Source organism: Carettochelys insculpta, chromosome 31 (genome assembly GCF_033958435.1).
Source record: "Carettochelys insculpta isolate YL-2023 chromosome 31, ASM3395843v1, whole genome shotgun sequence".
Lineage (NCBI taxonomy): Eukaryota > Metazoa > Chordata > Testudines > Carettochelyidae > Carettochelys > Carettochelys insculpta.
Window position 1 is genome coordinate 13970294 of NC_134167.1, and position 14641 is coordinate 13984934.

A 14641-nucleotide genomic window follows, 5' to 3' on the forward strand; every position below is an offset into this window, starting at 1 on the left:
AGGCCTGGCAGCGCTGCGCCCGCCAGCTGGTCCCCGGCCACGGGCTACCTGGGGCAGGGCTGGGGCTGCGCGGGGAGAGACGCCAGCGCTGCACACGTGTGCACACGTGGCTCTTTGTGCATCGCCGTGTGCACCCGCCCACACACGCACACACTCACCTGCACATGCAGCTCCTTGTGCATACACATGCACACACTCACCTGCACACGCAGCTCCTTGTGCATTGCCATGTGCGTGCACACACACACACTCACCTGCACACACAGCTTCTTGTGCATCACTGTGTGCACACACACACGCACACTCACCTGCACACGTGGCTCCTTATGCATTGCCATGTGCACCCACCCACCCACACTCACCTGCACACGCAGCTCCTTGTGCATCGCCGTGTGCACACGCAGCTCCTTGTGCATTGCCGTGTGCACACGCACACACACACTCACCTGCACACGCAGCTCCTTGTGCATCGCCGTGTACACACACACACACACACACACACACACTCGCCTGCCCATGCATCGCCTGGTGCATGTCCATGTACACTTACCTGCACACCCATGTGCGCACACCCACCTGCACACCCATTCCTCTGTGCCCACACACTCAGGAGGCTGTGTAAATGCACACCCCCCGTGCATGCCCCTGGACACACTCACCTTTGCACGCACACCCCGCACATGGATGCACACCGTCACTTGTACACAGAGCTCTCTGTGGGACCCGGCGGTGACGCACTCCGGTTCGGGGCAGCACAAAAGGGGCAGAGAGGAGCTTCCTCCCCAGCTCCCCTCCTGGTGCCCACAGCCGGCTGCTGCTCAAGCGCCGAGGGCTCAGCGACAGCCCAGACCCTGATCAAAGGAGCGGGAAGGGGGAGCAAGGGCACCTGCAGGCACAGACTCTCCTGGCCCCTGGGTGGGGCAGGGACGCAGGACATGCCCCTGCCCAAGTCTCCCCACTTTCCAGCTGCTCCGAGCTCGGTGCCTGGCTGTGGGTCCAGCACCCCCGGGAAGAGCACACTAAGCCAGCCCTGGCTGGGAGCAGACAGCCCAGGCCCACTGGCAGTGCAGGGGAAACGGGTGACCCATGTGAGCCAACTGACTCTGGGGAGGTGTGGGCAGGGCCTGGGGCTCGCCATCACTCACCTTTGTGAACACACGATTGCAGGCCTAGAGGCATGCTTGTGGGCAGGCCCTGGGAGTTCTCCATCATGGACGCTTGTGAATACACGACTGGCTGCTTGGAGCCGTGCAAGGTGCACCTGTGGACAGGCCCTGGGGTTCTCCATCACTCACCCTTGTGACTACACGCCTGGCTGCTTGGAGCCGTGCAAGGTGCACCTGTGGACAGGCCCTGGGAATTCTCCATCACTCACTCTTGTGCATACACGACTGGCTGCTTGGCGCCGTGCAAGGTGCACCTGTGGACAGGCCCTGGAGATTCTCCATCACTCACCCTTGTGACTACACGCCTGGCTGCTTGGAGCCGTGCAAGGTGCACCGGAGGACAGGCCCTGGGGGTTCTCCATCACTCACCCTTGTGAATACACGACTGGCTGCTTGGAGCCGTGCAAGGCGCACCTGTGGACAGGCCCTGGGGTTCTCCATCACTCACCCTTGTGACTACACGCCTGGCTGCTTGGAGCCGTGCAAGGTGCACCTGTGGACAGGCCCTGGGGATTCTCCATCACTCACCCTTGTGACTACACACCTGGCCGCTTGGAGCCGTGCAAGGCGCACCTGAGGACAGGCCCTGGGGTTCTCCATCACTCACCCTTGTGAATACACGACTGGCTGCTTGGCGCCGTGCAAGGCGCACCTGAGGACAGGCCCTGGGGTTCTCCATCACTCACCCTTGTGAATACACGACTGGCTGCTTGGCGCCGTGCAAGGCGCACCTGAGGACAGGCCCTGGGGTTCTCCATCACTCACCCTTGTGACTACACACCTGGCTGCTTGGAGCCGTGCATCACAGGCCCTGCTACCACGACGTGCTGGTGCCGAGGCCTCTCTCTCTCTCTCTCTCTCGCACACGCATGCCTGCAGCTCTGCCCCCCCCCCGCCCCTCGCACGGCCGACTCCAGCAGTGCATGGCTCGCTGGCTGCGCAGGCGCCCTGTGCCCAGCCTGCTCTCACCTCAGCTGAACCCGGCGGCTGCTCTGCAGCTGATCGATGGCTGACGCAGTGGGACGCGGGCTGCTAGTGGTCAGCCCTGGTGCACCAGGCCGGGCTGTGAGCAGAACGGGGGAGGGGAGCGCAGAGCCTGGCTGCAGCACCGAATCCCAGAGCCCGAGAGCTGGACAGGCCCTCGAGAGTCCAGCCCCCATCCGCCGGGGTGGAGCCCCCCACACCCTCCCGGGGCCATCTGGTCCGGTGTTTAACCCCCGGCCAAGGCAGACGTTTTCCTAAGCTCCGATCTAAACCTCCCTGCAAGCCCCTCGCTGCTGACCGCTTTGATGGGCGCCTCGGCGGAGTTGCTGGAGTTCCACGTCACACGGCTAAACCCTCCCTGCAGGAGCCTGGGCCTTGCAAAGCAGGGGGCTGAGTTCAGCCCTTGAGGGCTTCACGGGGCCGGGGCAGGGAGTTAAGCCCCAGAGAGGTGGTGGAATCGCCATCCCTAGAGGTGTTTAAGTCCCGGCTTGACAAGGCCCTGGCTGGGATGGTTTAGTTGGGTCTGATCCTGCTTTGGGCAGGGAGCTGGACTTGATGGCCTCCTGAGGTCCCTTCCAGCCCTAAGAGTCTCCGATTCTTCTTGTTCTACCCTCAGAGGCCAAGGAGAACAATTTTTCTCCCTCCCTCCTCCTTGTAACCCTCTTTTAGGTACCTGAAAACCGCTGCCATGACCCCTCTGTCTTCTATCTCCTAAACAAGCCCAGTTCTTCCAGTTTTCCCTCATGTTCTCCAGACCTTTCATCAGTCTAGTTGCTCTTCTCTGGACCTTCTCCAATTTCTCCACATCCTTCTTGAAATGTGGGGCCCAGAACTGGGTACAATCCTCCAATCGAGGCTTAATCAACACTGAGTAGAGTGAAAGAATGGCTGCTCATGTCTTGCTCACGCTTGCCCTCCTGTTGATGCTTCCCAGAATCATGTTTCCTTTCTTTGCAACAGCATCACACTGATTCAGATTTACAGCCCTACTCCCCCGACTGCTCCCCTGCTTGGTATCAGCCGCACACTGTAAGCAAAGACCCCTGGCCAGAAAAAGTTCTGTAACAGCCTCTTCCTGGTGCATAGGGTCCCCTGGTGTCCTGTGAGCGGACATCCTGGGCCAGGTACAGCAGCCTGCTGGGAAGGGGGCCAGGGCCCGGCTCGGGGACCCCTCTGGGCCCTCTCCCCAAGAAAGACGGTGCTGACGGCTTCTGGTTCCTGTGTTGACAAGTTCATCCTGAGCCGTGTCCCTGTTGTCTGAGAACTTCCTGTTCTCCTGCCGGGCGAGAGTCACAGCTGCCTGCAGCTGGGGGCAGGGCCTGGGGACCCCCACCCACTCTCACACTGGGCCAGGCCAATGGCTTAGCCCTCCAGCCCCCAGGAGGTGACAGGGACTGAAACGTGCCTTGGGATCCAGGACGCGGTCCCCATTCTCAGCACAGCTTTCAGCTGCTCAGGGATAGCACTGATCCCCAATCCAGCACGTCCCACCTGTGTCAACCGGCACCACGAGAGCCCGGCCCGGCCCAGCAGCAGGGGGATAGGGTGTGAGGGTCCAGGGGCTGGGGTGTGGGGCACAGTTCCCTCTAGGATTTTCCATCCACAAGTGGAGCAAGTTTTCTCTTGTGCTCGTGCCTACTTGTTCGGGACCGTGCTGCCCCAACACCACACCAGTCAGTCACCACTGGAGACGCTAGTGGCCAGCTGGCCAACGCCAGCATCTGCCCCTAAAGGGCTGTGAATTAGGAGAGCCGGGAAGCGGCTGTTCTCCCACTGCCTGCACATGTGCCAGAGGGGCAGGGAGCGTCCCCGCTACACCCAGCTGAGGCCACGACAACCCCAGAGCAGCAGGCCAGGCCCCTGGCCGGCAGAGCTGCATGACAGCCGCCCACAGATATGGGAGAGCAGGGCCACGGGTTGCCCCCGCCCATCGTTCCGGTCCAACGGACCCGGCTGGCTCACACACCTCACTGCCCAGGGACAAAGGCACCAGGGAGAGTTACCGCTGGTGGAGCTACAAGGGAAAAGCCCCTGGCGGACTGGAAGGATCCTGAGAAACGGCTACAGCTTGGTGAATGGCTACGCCAGACATCTCTATGCCCAGTGCATGCAAATGAGTCCTGCCCCGCTGGGCCCTTGGTTTCATTCAAGCCTCCTCCTTGCATACAGCTCACCTGTGACCAGGGGATGGGTTTGGACCACCCTCCCTGCGGAAATGCCTTTGTGAGTGCGCCCTGGGCCCAGCATGTCCCAGGAATGGCTTCTTCTGCAACGCAGCCCCCTCCTGGGTGCAGCTCCCGCCTGGCGCCAGGCCTTTGACCTGACCTAAAGGCTCAGGTTTGCCCAGGCCGGGCCAGGCGGTCAGGCTTTCGCCAGGGGCCCTCACTGCAAAATTGAGCCGACATGAAGCCCGGGGAGGGCGAAGCCACAGCGGTCTGTGCTCAAGCCACCTTCTCACTGAACCAGAAGCAGCTTCTGGGGGGCACTGCCAGCTTTCCTGGGGAGCTTGGCAAATCCGGAGGGAGTTGGGACACATTGAAGGTCCCACTCAGTCCCCAGGACCAGCAGGCTGTCCGCTTCTCACCTTTGGCCACCTGGGGGCAAAGCTCTGCGTGGGGACCCAAAGCCTGGAGACTCCCCTGGCTTGTTCAAGGCGGGGGCAGATCCCCGCTCTGGAAGAGGGTTCTTAGCTGGAGAGAATTGTATCCATTGTACATTTCGCCAAACAAAGCTCCCTTGGAAGGATTCATCTGTCGCCCCCACTACGGCCCCAGCCAGGAACATCTGTTACGACTGCCTAAGTTACGGTAACCGAGCTCTGGCGCTACTGCAGGACACTGTCGACCAGGGCCTCTCCACCTGTTCGCCACCGTGGGCTGCAGCCACACAATACAAGCACGACTGGGATGGCCCTGAGCTCACACAGGCCCTGGCCGGATGCTGACCGAGACCTGGCGGGGAGAAACACTTCCAAGGGGAGAAACAGGTTCTTTCACCAAGCAGAGGATGGCAGAACAGTGCCCAGACTGGACACTACAGCCGGACAAATTCAGAGCGGAACAAAGGCAGAAGTTTTGACTTGCTCAGTGAGGGGGGATTAATAATTGGACCCAGCTCTCTAAGGTGTCACAGGACTGCTTGTTTGTGAAGTTACAGACTAGCACGCCCTCCAGCTACGGCGCTCAGGCCAAGGGTAACCGCGTGGCACTCCCAGGTCTGATGTGCTAGTCCGACAAGTTGTCACCTCTCTGGAAAAAAAAAATGGCTGGATTTTTCATAAGCTGCAAATGCCCCCAGTTTCCTCCAGGTCTCCGGCAACGGCCACCTTTCAACCCAGTACCCGCGGCAGCCGCAAAGCAGATTCTCTCCCCCAAATCACGCAGACGACAGCAGGTCCGTTTCATTCACTTTTCCGCATACTTTATTTGTTACAAACATACAATTTTTTAAATATAGACTGTAAAACTCCATTTGCAAAAATCTGCTACTGTAACGGAGCGCTCCCTAGCATGAGGCTTTTACATTGTTGGATTTCAATCAGTTTTGCTAGTTAGCTAGTGGTAAATCCAGGACCTGCCATTACTTCGTCACCAGCACGTAGCCCCTGGCTATTCCTGTTGCTCTTTCAAAGCAGCCTGCTAGCCTCTCAAAAGGAAATCAGAATCGAGCTTTAACCAACAGGCAGCAAGACAAAACCAGGCAGCTCGGACTCTGGTGTTGGAATAGTTTTCAGCGTTTGCTTGACAGGTGAGAAAGGAATAATTCTTATCGGTTTGCTGCACTTTCATGTTTCCGTTTGCTTGAACTGCGCCATGCAGCCATGTGTGTTTTGCCATTTAAAGTGCATCTTTTCTTTTTTTATTAAAAAAATAAACAAGAGGAATAAACTTTATTCTTTAATCAAGGTACTTAAAAGTGAACTTTTTTGGTCTCTCAGCAGATATTTCTGACATCAGTCCTATTTTCTACAAATTCGTTTCTAGCGGATATATATATTTATAGGGGCACTTTACAGAAGATCTACCTTTGCGTTTGCTATGAGCAGAGAACAGGTTTTATAAATACATACACATGTACACGACGGCTCTATGTATACAATATACAGACATGTGTATATTTACATATGGGTCAATTACATCCAATATGAGCATCTGTCACTTGTATGAAAACTCATGAACATTGTCTCAAATTAAGCTGGCTGCCCATTTGCAACAGGTGGACGTTCAGCCCAACAAACGGTCTCCCTCCGTCGCCGGCAGCGGCCTGCACCGCTGCAGCTGCTGTCTGGAGGCGGAAATACTGACCGGCGGCTGCAGAGAGACAAGAAAGCGATGGCTCAATGGACACAGGAAGCCATGTGCTGAGCTGAGGACGGAGGAGCTGCTGGCTGGCTGGGACTCCCACTGCCGCCCGCGCAAGCGGGTCGCAGGGCTGTATCTTGGGAGCATGGACACAAAGCTGATTTCTTCCTTGCCTCCTTAACTTTGCAGCCAGCGCCACTCCGGTCAGCCCAGCAGCGTGAACGAACACCGGCACATTTTGCAGCCATGCCGTCGGGGTGAGCCCAGCCGGTCCGGCACATTCTCAGGAGGGGCTCCCTGCCCAGCCTGACGCGGGACCCCGTTTACGCTGGGGCCACAGCCAAAAGTGACAGCAGCAGAACAGCCCGGCGTCCAGCCCAGAGCACCACACACTAGCACGCATCCTATTACCAACAAGCCAGGAGAGCAGGCTGATGTCTCACCAAAGTTAATTAGTGTCAAACTGATGACCCCTTCTCCCCCGCCCCCCACCCCCCACAAGCTGATATGGCACTGTTGTTCATGTTCCCTTATCACCCCAGACCGGCCGCCTGGACTCCATGATGCAGCTTTTTCTAAACCAGTGTGACCGCTGCTCGAATCCAGCTGTTCCAGTAAGGAAGGGCAGGGGATAGGGAGAAGCTTCACACACTAAGCTCTGTTCTTGCGACTCCTGCATACATTCGAAGGCGGCTTTGCCAGAACAGATGGGTTTTTCACCACAGCAGCACTGAGCAGGAAATTCAACATTTGGCCTTGGAAAGTCTTAAGAGGTTAGTAGGATGAGCCAGAGCTGCTGCAGGAAATTAAGCCCTCTCTGCAAATTTCAACTCCCTCTCTCTGCCTTGCCAGACGCACAGCAGCAGTAACTGAGGAACCACCCGCCTCGCAGCCTGCAGCAGCTTTGAAAAGGCAGAGCACCTACCGCTCCCCTGGGGGCTGCTTTACTTTTTGGATACAGTACGTAGGAGTTTAAGGCTAGATAGCAGCATATTAGGAGTTGCGCGTGGCAAGTGCTCCTTCCCTGGACCTGCCAATGCAATAGCCTGGTGAGAGTTTCGGTTTTTTTAAACAGACTTCAGCTCCCTCAAGCGCCAGGGTGAAAAAGGAGAAGGTGAAGGGGTGGGAGTAACTCCAAAGACGAGAGCGCCAAAACTGAAGTCCTCCTGGCATTACCAGAGAACCACAGCACACGAGTTTCTTTATCAATCAATGTGCCTCTGGTACCCAGCCTTTCCGCTGGCTCTACCTGGCAGTGGAAGGCAACTGAGCCATTAAAAGTGGGGCAGGTTGCGTACTGCAAAAGGGCGACAAACCACTCCGATCCCGTCAGCCAGAAACTGGTTTGCTCCTCTTTCACTCGCTCGGGCTGTGTCAGAACCGGTAAAGAATTTGGAGCTGTTCGTAAGAAAAGAAGGGGGAAGAGTTTCTCTTGTATTTTCGATTTGGGCAAGGGGATTCAATCAAAATTCCTCAAGAGATTCTGAGCAGGGAAGAAAGCAAGCTGGGTACTGTTCCACGTTCTGACTGAAACACGACGGCGTGGTATTAAGCCATTCGCACTGAACAGGTAAGAAAACCAAAGCTAAGTGCCAGTGGCAAAATAATTCCTACCACACGGGTAAGAGGTAGTAATTAGTGACCACATTCAGATGCTCTCACTCTAGCTTCTGCTACCAAACCTCTTTGGATTGCAAAACGTGCAAGCGGGCTGAGGTTTCAAGCACTCCAAGGCTGGCTGGCCAGACAGACTACCACACACAAAGCAAACCAGCATCCGTCACAGCACTTTTTTGGTATTTTCTCGCGTCGGCTGAAACCGGAAAGCGCAGGCGTGAGATCTGTCGCACCCTGACAAGACGGACTGGGCTTCTGTTCTTCTTTTACCGCAGCTATATCCTCCCCTCTCCCCCATCCGCCCCAAACTCACTAAACAAAACGGATCATTCCAGCAGTGTGCAGATTAAGATGACAAAAGAGGGTCTTGGATAAGTTTCAAGCACATCGTTCGGTACTGTGCCTTTGCTAACACAGAATTCTCCTAGACATTCCAGAGTACGTGGGCATCTATCTATGATGAGAGGATCTGGAATCAGAGTTATCAGAACATTAGCTGGGAAAGAGGGCGGAAGGGACAGCATGGTTTACCTGGCGGAATGAGCAACACTAACTCTTGAACTGGTATACACACACCATACAGAAACTGCCACATCTGTTTCGATATGCACCTGACTAAAGAAATGAGCACCTGAATGCAGAAGAAAGACGAAACAGAGTGCAGTAAGTTGAGGCTCTGCAGTCTACAACTTAGATTACCTACGCTGTAAGTTTGCAGAAATAGTCCGAAACCGCTCTGTACTTTTAAAGCCTCATTTACCGGGAGGGGGACAACCTGTAATACTGTCCCTTTCAAAATACTAAATGTGTCTGTAGCAAACTGCATGTGGTAAAACACTAAGATTGTTCACCTGCTTTAGAAGAGGCATATCAGGATAACCTTTACTACCTAGAACTCACAACAATTTTGCAGCCAAAAAAGTGCCATTTTTATATAAGGAAACCTCTACATTCTTTTCTCCTCCACCCCCGATTAGAAGCAAGGCCACATTGTCTTTCAATGAATATCTGCTGAGAGATTAATTGTGCACCAGATAAAGTACCACACTAATTCAGTTAAAACTTGTTAGAAGACGGCCTGTGCATATACCATGCACGGAACAGTTTTCCGCCAAAAAATTGAAAACACAAAAAATTCAAGAAACTGCCACTCTCTCAAGAGCAAAGTAGTTTGTGAGTTATCAGTCACTTATCAGCAATTATGGTGTAGATCGCATTCTACACTCATTTCCGATGGGAAGAGATCCCATTTTAGCAAGTCTTCGGCTATGAATCTCGGAAGTGTGCAGTCGGCGACGGGCCGCTCAATATGAGGGGATTTATCCTAACCAGCCTCTTGTGCCCCTTACCCCGAACACTTCAAAAGCAGACAGAACTGCGTGGGTTTTGGGAGGGAAAATGAAGCATCAGCTCAAACCTCTTCCTTAACAAGACCTGGGTACATGACAAAAGGACTCCTGGATAACCGACAGTACCTCCTGCTCCCAAAGGCAGCCCTGGCTGCAGCAGCAGGAATCCTTTCGCAGCAGACAGCTCTGGAACAGATCGCTGGCCCGGAGCTGGCAGCGGGCTGAAGCCACGGGCGGCTATACCTGTATGCCTCGAGTATTTACATTTGAAAGGTTGGAGCGATACAAGATTTACACGTCGTTCTGTACAGCAGATGCTCTGACGCAGTTGCATTCCGGAACGGCTATTCCAGGGGCAACAGAAATCTGGAAGTTCCAAACGATCAAGAAATCTCCTTTCCGGGGGCGGGGGGGAGGTGTTCTCCCTTTCTTCCTAAACCATTCAAGTCCGTGGGGATTTTTTCTTAAAAGAAGCGCCCCATCCCTTCTGGGTGCAGACAGCACCCTCCCAGACCAAGCGGTAACACCAAGAATGGGTTGCGCTTTCCCCCATTTGGTCTTTTACCTCCAGGGGACTTGCTTGGGGATCAGAGTTAACTACGTTTGATTGTCTCTCAAATAGGGCCTGCCTGGAGCAGGTGGATACACTGCTCAGATTCACACGTGCCAATCGCATGCCGCCAGATTCCACAGGAGTATGATGGTTCTGAATGGCCAAACAATTGAGATGTTACAAATTCGTGTCAGAGCCACGCAATGTCAGGTAGACAGCGTGTCTTTTAAGAAGTCGTGGACTGGGAGGGCTTTTTCGAGCCCCAGAAGAAATCAATCCACTTAATGTACAATCCAATAGGCGTTTGAGAGATTCTCTTTGCATTTCACAAGAAATATTTAGAGTTAGGCCCAAGTACAATAGAAAACTAAAAATCTCTGCAGAAATTCTGCAGCTCTGAGGCAAATTCCCTTCCTGCCTCACCGACCCTGAGTTCCAGATTCCAGTTGCCCCCACCCCCAACAACAGGGAATGCTTCCCTCAGCGAACCATTACGCTCAGCGCGGCCTAGTGCCACTACAACTGGGCTTCACCTTCCTGCAGCAGGAAGACCGGCCATGACCCCGCGGTAGGAAGAGAGAATCCGTAACAGCAGTTAAGACTTATCAACCCACCTTGCATGACAGTGAAGCTGAGTACAGGCAGGTTAACAGTTTTGAATGTAAAATTTTGTCTGGGAACATGCTGCATTTTTACCATACCTAAAATGTTTGCTGGAAGGCCAAAATGAGCTGTACAGGAGTTTTGTACAGAGATACATTACTCAACTGGTCTGGTGACTACAGGATGTTTCTGGTTGCCAAAGCTGGTGTCTTATATGGCAGTGTTCTTGGCATACATGGTATATGCTGCCGTCCACTTCCACATACTTCCTAGACAGCTAATAATAGCTTATGTAGCCACTGGCAAGGGGCAGCCGCGGCCCTGTAGCTACCACGCAAGTAAAAAGGTAAGGCTAGGTACTGCCATTCAGCCAAAAGAGAAAACCCTCCAGAAAAGGAGAGATACTGCACCTTTGCAAAAAGTGAACTGGCTCACTGCTGCTGAGCAACAAAACAAGTTGTTGGTCTACACAGAAATTGTACATTGTTTTAAAATGAGTGGAAAAAGAACATTACTATATACCAAATGTCTGCAGCCTTCAATTTTCATTACTGCCTCCGATTGCTAATTAGTTAGGCAGAGTTTTCCACACCCCTAAGTGCTGTGACATCTCAGCCCTTCTGTCGGCTAAAAACAGTGAAAATTTGTTCTCCGCAGCAAAGAACTGAACATATTTGAACAAAATTACATAGGTAAATACAGCAGGACATTATTGAAAACAGCTGCCTTCGAGTACAAAATACAGTACAAGTATACGGATGTAATTAAAACATCAAGAAAAAACTATTGCTCCCGGTACAGTTTAGGAAACCCCGGTTCTTTGCAACGGAGAAGAATGTTAAAAAAAATCTCTAAAAAATCAGTGTTAAAAAGACCTACCATGGACAACTGGAGAGAAGAATTAGTTTTTAAAAGGGACGACAATACATGTCTGTGGCTGAAACAAGCTTGTGGTTAATGTTCTGATAACTGATATTTTTTATAGCTGTCTGAAAAGCTATTGAAAAAAAAATCCGACCCAATCTCCCCCCACAACCACAACTGCATGGAAAAAAATGCCTTTTTGCAGGTTCCTTATTTTCCAATAAATACAAAACAAAGATAGTACAGGTAGAATAATACCAAAGTAAGGTAATAAGGGTATGCAATAAATTAAAAAGGCAGCTCAAATAAAGGACAGGCATGCACAGTTTAAAAAAAAAAAAGAAAAAATGAAAGACTCCATGATAAGATGCCACCCAGGTAATACCTGAAACTTTGGAACGAACAGAAAACTTTCCATTCAGTTCCAAGTTACTAGTATACAAGGAGGTGTCTAGAAATACCTTTCTGGAGGGGGAAGGTTGACTCAATTAGCTAAAAAAATAATTTTAAGAGTGAAAAATCTTTAACACACAGAAGAGGTTCTCCCTGGAAAGAGCCCCAACTTAATTCTGGAATGACAGCTGGACGAACTGGCAGTAGCCACTCTATGGTGAAATTTCAAGGTGGTAAAAAAATGCTGCTAGGGTATATTTATAGTCACAGAGCTCGTTTCTTTTCTTTCTGCTCCTTGTCAGCGATAGATGTGAAGCTCCCACTGGTTGTGTGCTGCTCTGGACAATCCATCCGTGCATTTTCGCCAACTCCGCTGTTAACACAATGTGAGGTACTGAGGAAACAGAGTTCTCTTCTTAAAAATTCTTGTGAAAGAAGAAGTGATGGACTTCTGGACCTGAGGTTCTCGGTGTTTAGATTCATAGTCGAACGTGTCCACTGATTTCTACTGAAAATGAATGAAGCCTTCAGTTCGCTCATGTCTCACTTTGTGCCAGTCATTCCTTTGCAGACTAGACTAGACTTGTAGCCACTTGTTGCTGTTCTCAACCAAGTTATGGTTTAAAGATTTCAAAACCCAGCAAAGGGGCTGGATTCACTCACTCACTGGGCCGCCCCGCGGGAGCCGCACTGAGTCGGCTCTCACTGCTTCCTACTACTAGAGCCATTGCTTTTTGGAAAGAAGGGGAAGAACTTTAGCGAGCAGCAGCCAATCCACTCAGCTTGCCTTGTGCTTTATGCCTGTTCGCCTTTAACCTACCTCTTTGCAACCCCCGGGGTTTAAACCCAAACCCAAACCCAAACCAGAGAGTGTCCTCGAATCTTGGGAACCTGCCGCCAGCTCTAAGTGGCTCGTTTCCCGCTCAGGCGCCGGAGCTTGGCCCTCTGCACCCCACAAACCAACTCTGCCAAGGAAAGGCCGGAAGGGAGGGTGGTCCAGAAGCAGGCGCGCCCCAGGCTGCCGGGGGGTGCCGCTCCCCACCCTCTCCCGCTGCAACCCGGGCAGCCTCTCCCTTCTCTCCAAGCGCTCGGCGGGGGCGGCCGGGCTGCTGGTGTCCGTGGCGGGGCTGGTGGCGGGGGAGAGAGGCGGGACCATCGAGGAAGGGGGCCGGGGTGCGGTCGGTGTCTGCGGTGAAGCTGGATCCCCCCCCCCCTCTCCTCCCCGCCCGGTGGGGGAGGCTCAGTCGTCGTCCACGTCGTCGCCGTCGGAGTCGTCGCCGGCCCCGCTGCCGCTGCCCGGGCCGGGCGGGCCGGCGCGGCGCTCGTAGAGCTTGTCCCGCTGGCGCTCCTGGATGTCGCGCATCTCGTCGGCGTAGCGGCAGAAGGCGCCGCCGAACTTGGCCCAGGCCTTGTAGGGGACGGTGATGGCGTTGCGGTAGGACGGCTTCACCTCGCTGACGCGCAGGAAGACCCCGTACTTGTTGCAGCCCACGTCGAAGAAGAACCGCTTGGAGTCCACCGTGATGGAGGTGCCCTCGGGCAGCTCCCCGCCCAGCCCGCCCGGCCCGCCGCCGCCGCCGCCGCCGCCGCCCGCCTCCTCCTCCTCGCCGCCGTAGTCGTCGATGAGCTTGGCCAGCGCGTCGCGGAACTCGATGAGGCCCTGGGCCGGCAGCGCGATGGTCTGGCCGCTCTGCAGGCCGGGCGCCCCGCCGGGGAAGCCGGGCCCCGGGCCGCGGCTGAGCGTCTGGCGGATGCGCAGGAAGCGCCCGCGCTGGTTCTCCTTCAGGTCCAGGTAGTACTTGCGGTTCTCCCGCACCAGGAACTCGCTCTTCAGCGCCCGGCGCGGGCCGGGCTCCTCGGCGCCGCCCGCCGCCAGCTGCTCGGGGCTGCTGGGCCCCAGCTGCGCGTAGTGCTCGATGAAGTCGCCCAGGTAGTCGCGGAACTCGGCGGCCACGGCCATGGAGAGCGTGAGGCGGCTCTTGGCGCCGCCCGCGCCCACCTCGGCGATCTTGAGGAAGCGGCCCTTGGCGTTCTGCTTCACGTCCAGGTAGAAGCGCTTGTTCTGGATGTCCAGCCGCTTGGAGGCCAGTTCCTGCGTCTCCTGCTCCGGGCCCGGCCCGCGCGGGCCGCCGCCGCCGCCGCCGCTCCCCCCGCCGCGCTCGCTGCCGCTGTCCCCGTCCGCCATCTTCTCCCCGCCGCCGCCGTCCCGTCCCGTCCCGTCCGCCCGTGCGTGCCTGCGTGCGCGCGCACCGCCGCTTCCGGCGCCGGCCGGCCTGCCTGCCTGCGGGCGCGCGCACGGCGCCGGAAGCCGCTCCCTGCCGCGGCCGGGCGGGCGGCCGGGCGGGCACGCGCCAGGCCCCGCCCCCGCCCGGGTGACGTCTTCGCGCTCGCGCTCCGCCCCCTCGCTTAGCTCGCAGCCTGGCCACGCCCCAACGGCGGGCAGCCCCTCCCCACCACGGCCCCCTCCCCCGCCTCAGCCGCAGCTCCTGCCCCTCCCCACCACAGCCCCCCCCACACCACAGCCCCCTACCCCCAGCCTTCCCCTGCCTCAGCCCCTCCCCACACCACAGCCCCCTCCCCACTGCTGTTCCTCCCTCACCACAGCCCCCCAGCCCTCCCCACACCACAGCCCCCTACCCCCAGCCTTCCCCTGCCTCAGCCCCTCCCCACACCACAGCCCCCTCCCCACTGCTGTTCCTCCCTCACCACAGCCCCCCAGCCCTCCCCACACCACAGCCCCCTCCCCACTGCTGTTCCTCCCCCACCACAGCCCCCCCAGCCCTCCCCACACCACAGCCCCCTCCCCAGTAC

General features: G+C 55.6%; 1 protein-coding gene across 1 annotated transcript; it reads right to left on the reverse strand.

The window, feature by feature from the left end:
* Positions 1–5548: 5548 nt before the first annotated feature.
* PURB (purine rich element binding protein B) lies at positions 5549–14015 on the reverse strand. Its single transcript, XM_074981712.1, has one exon. It carries the CDS (start codon positions 14013–14015, stop codon positions 13071–13073), a length of 945 nt encoding a protein of 314 aa, XP_074837813.1. The 3' UTR covers positions 5549–13070.
* Between the last annotated feature and the right edge of the window lie 626 nt (positions 14016–14641).

What these genes read in the sequence shown, in the direction of transcription:
- PURB (XM_074981712.1), bottom strand. Translation starts at nt 14,015, where the DNA reads ATGGCGGACGGGGACAGCGGCAGCGAGCGCGGCGGGGGGAGCGGCGGC.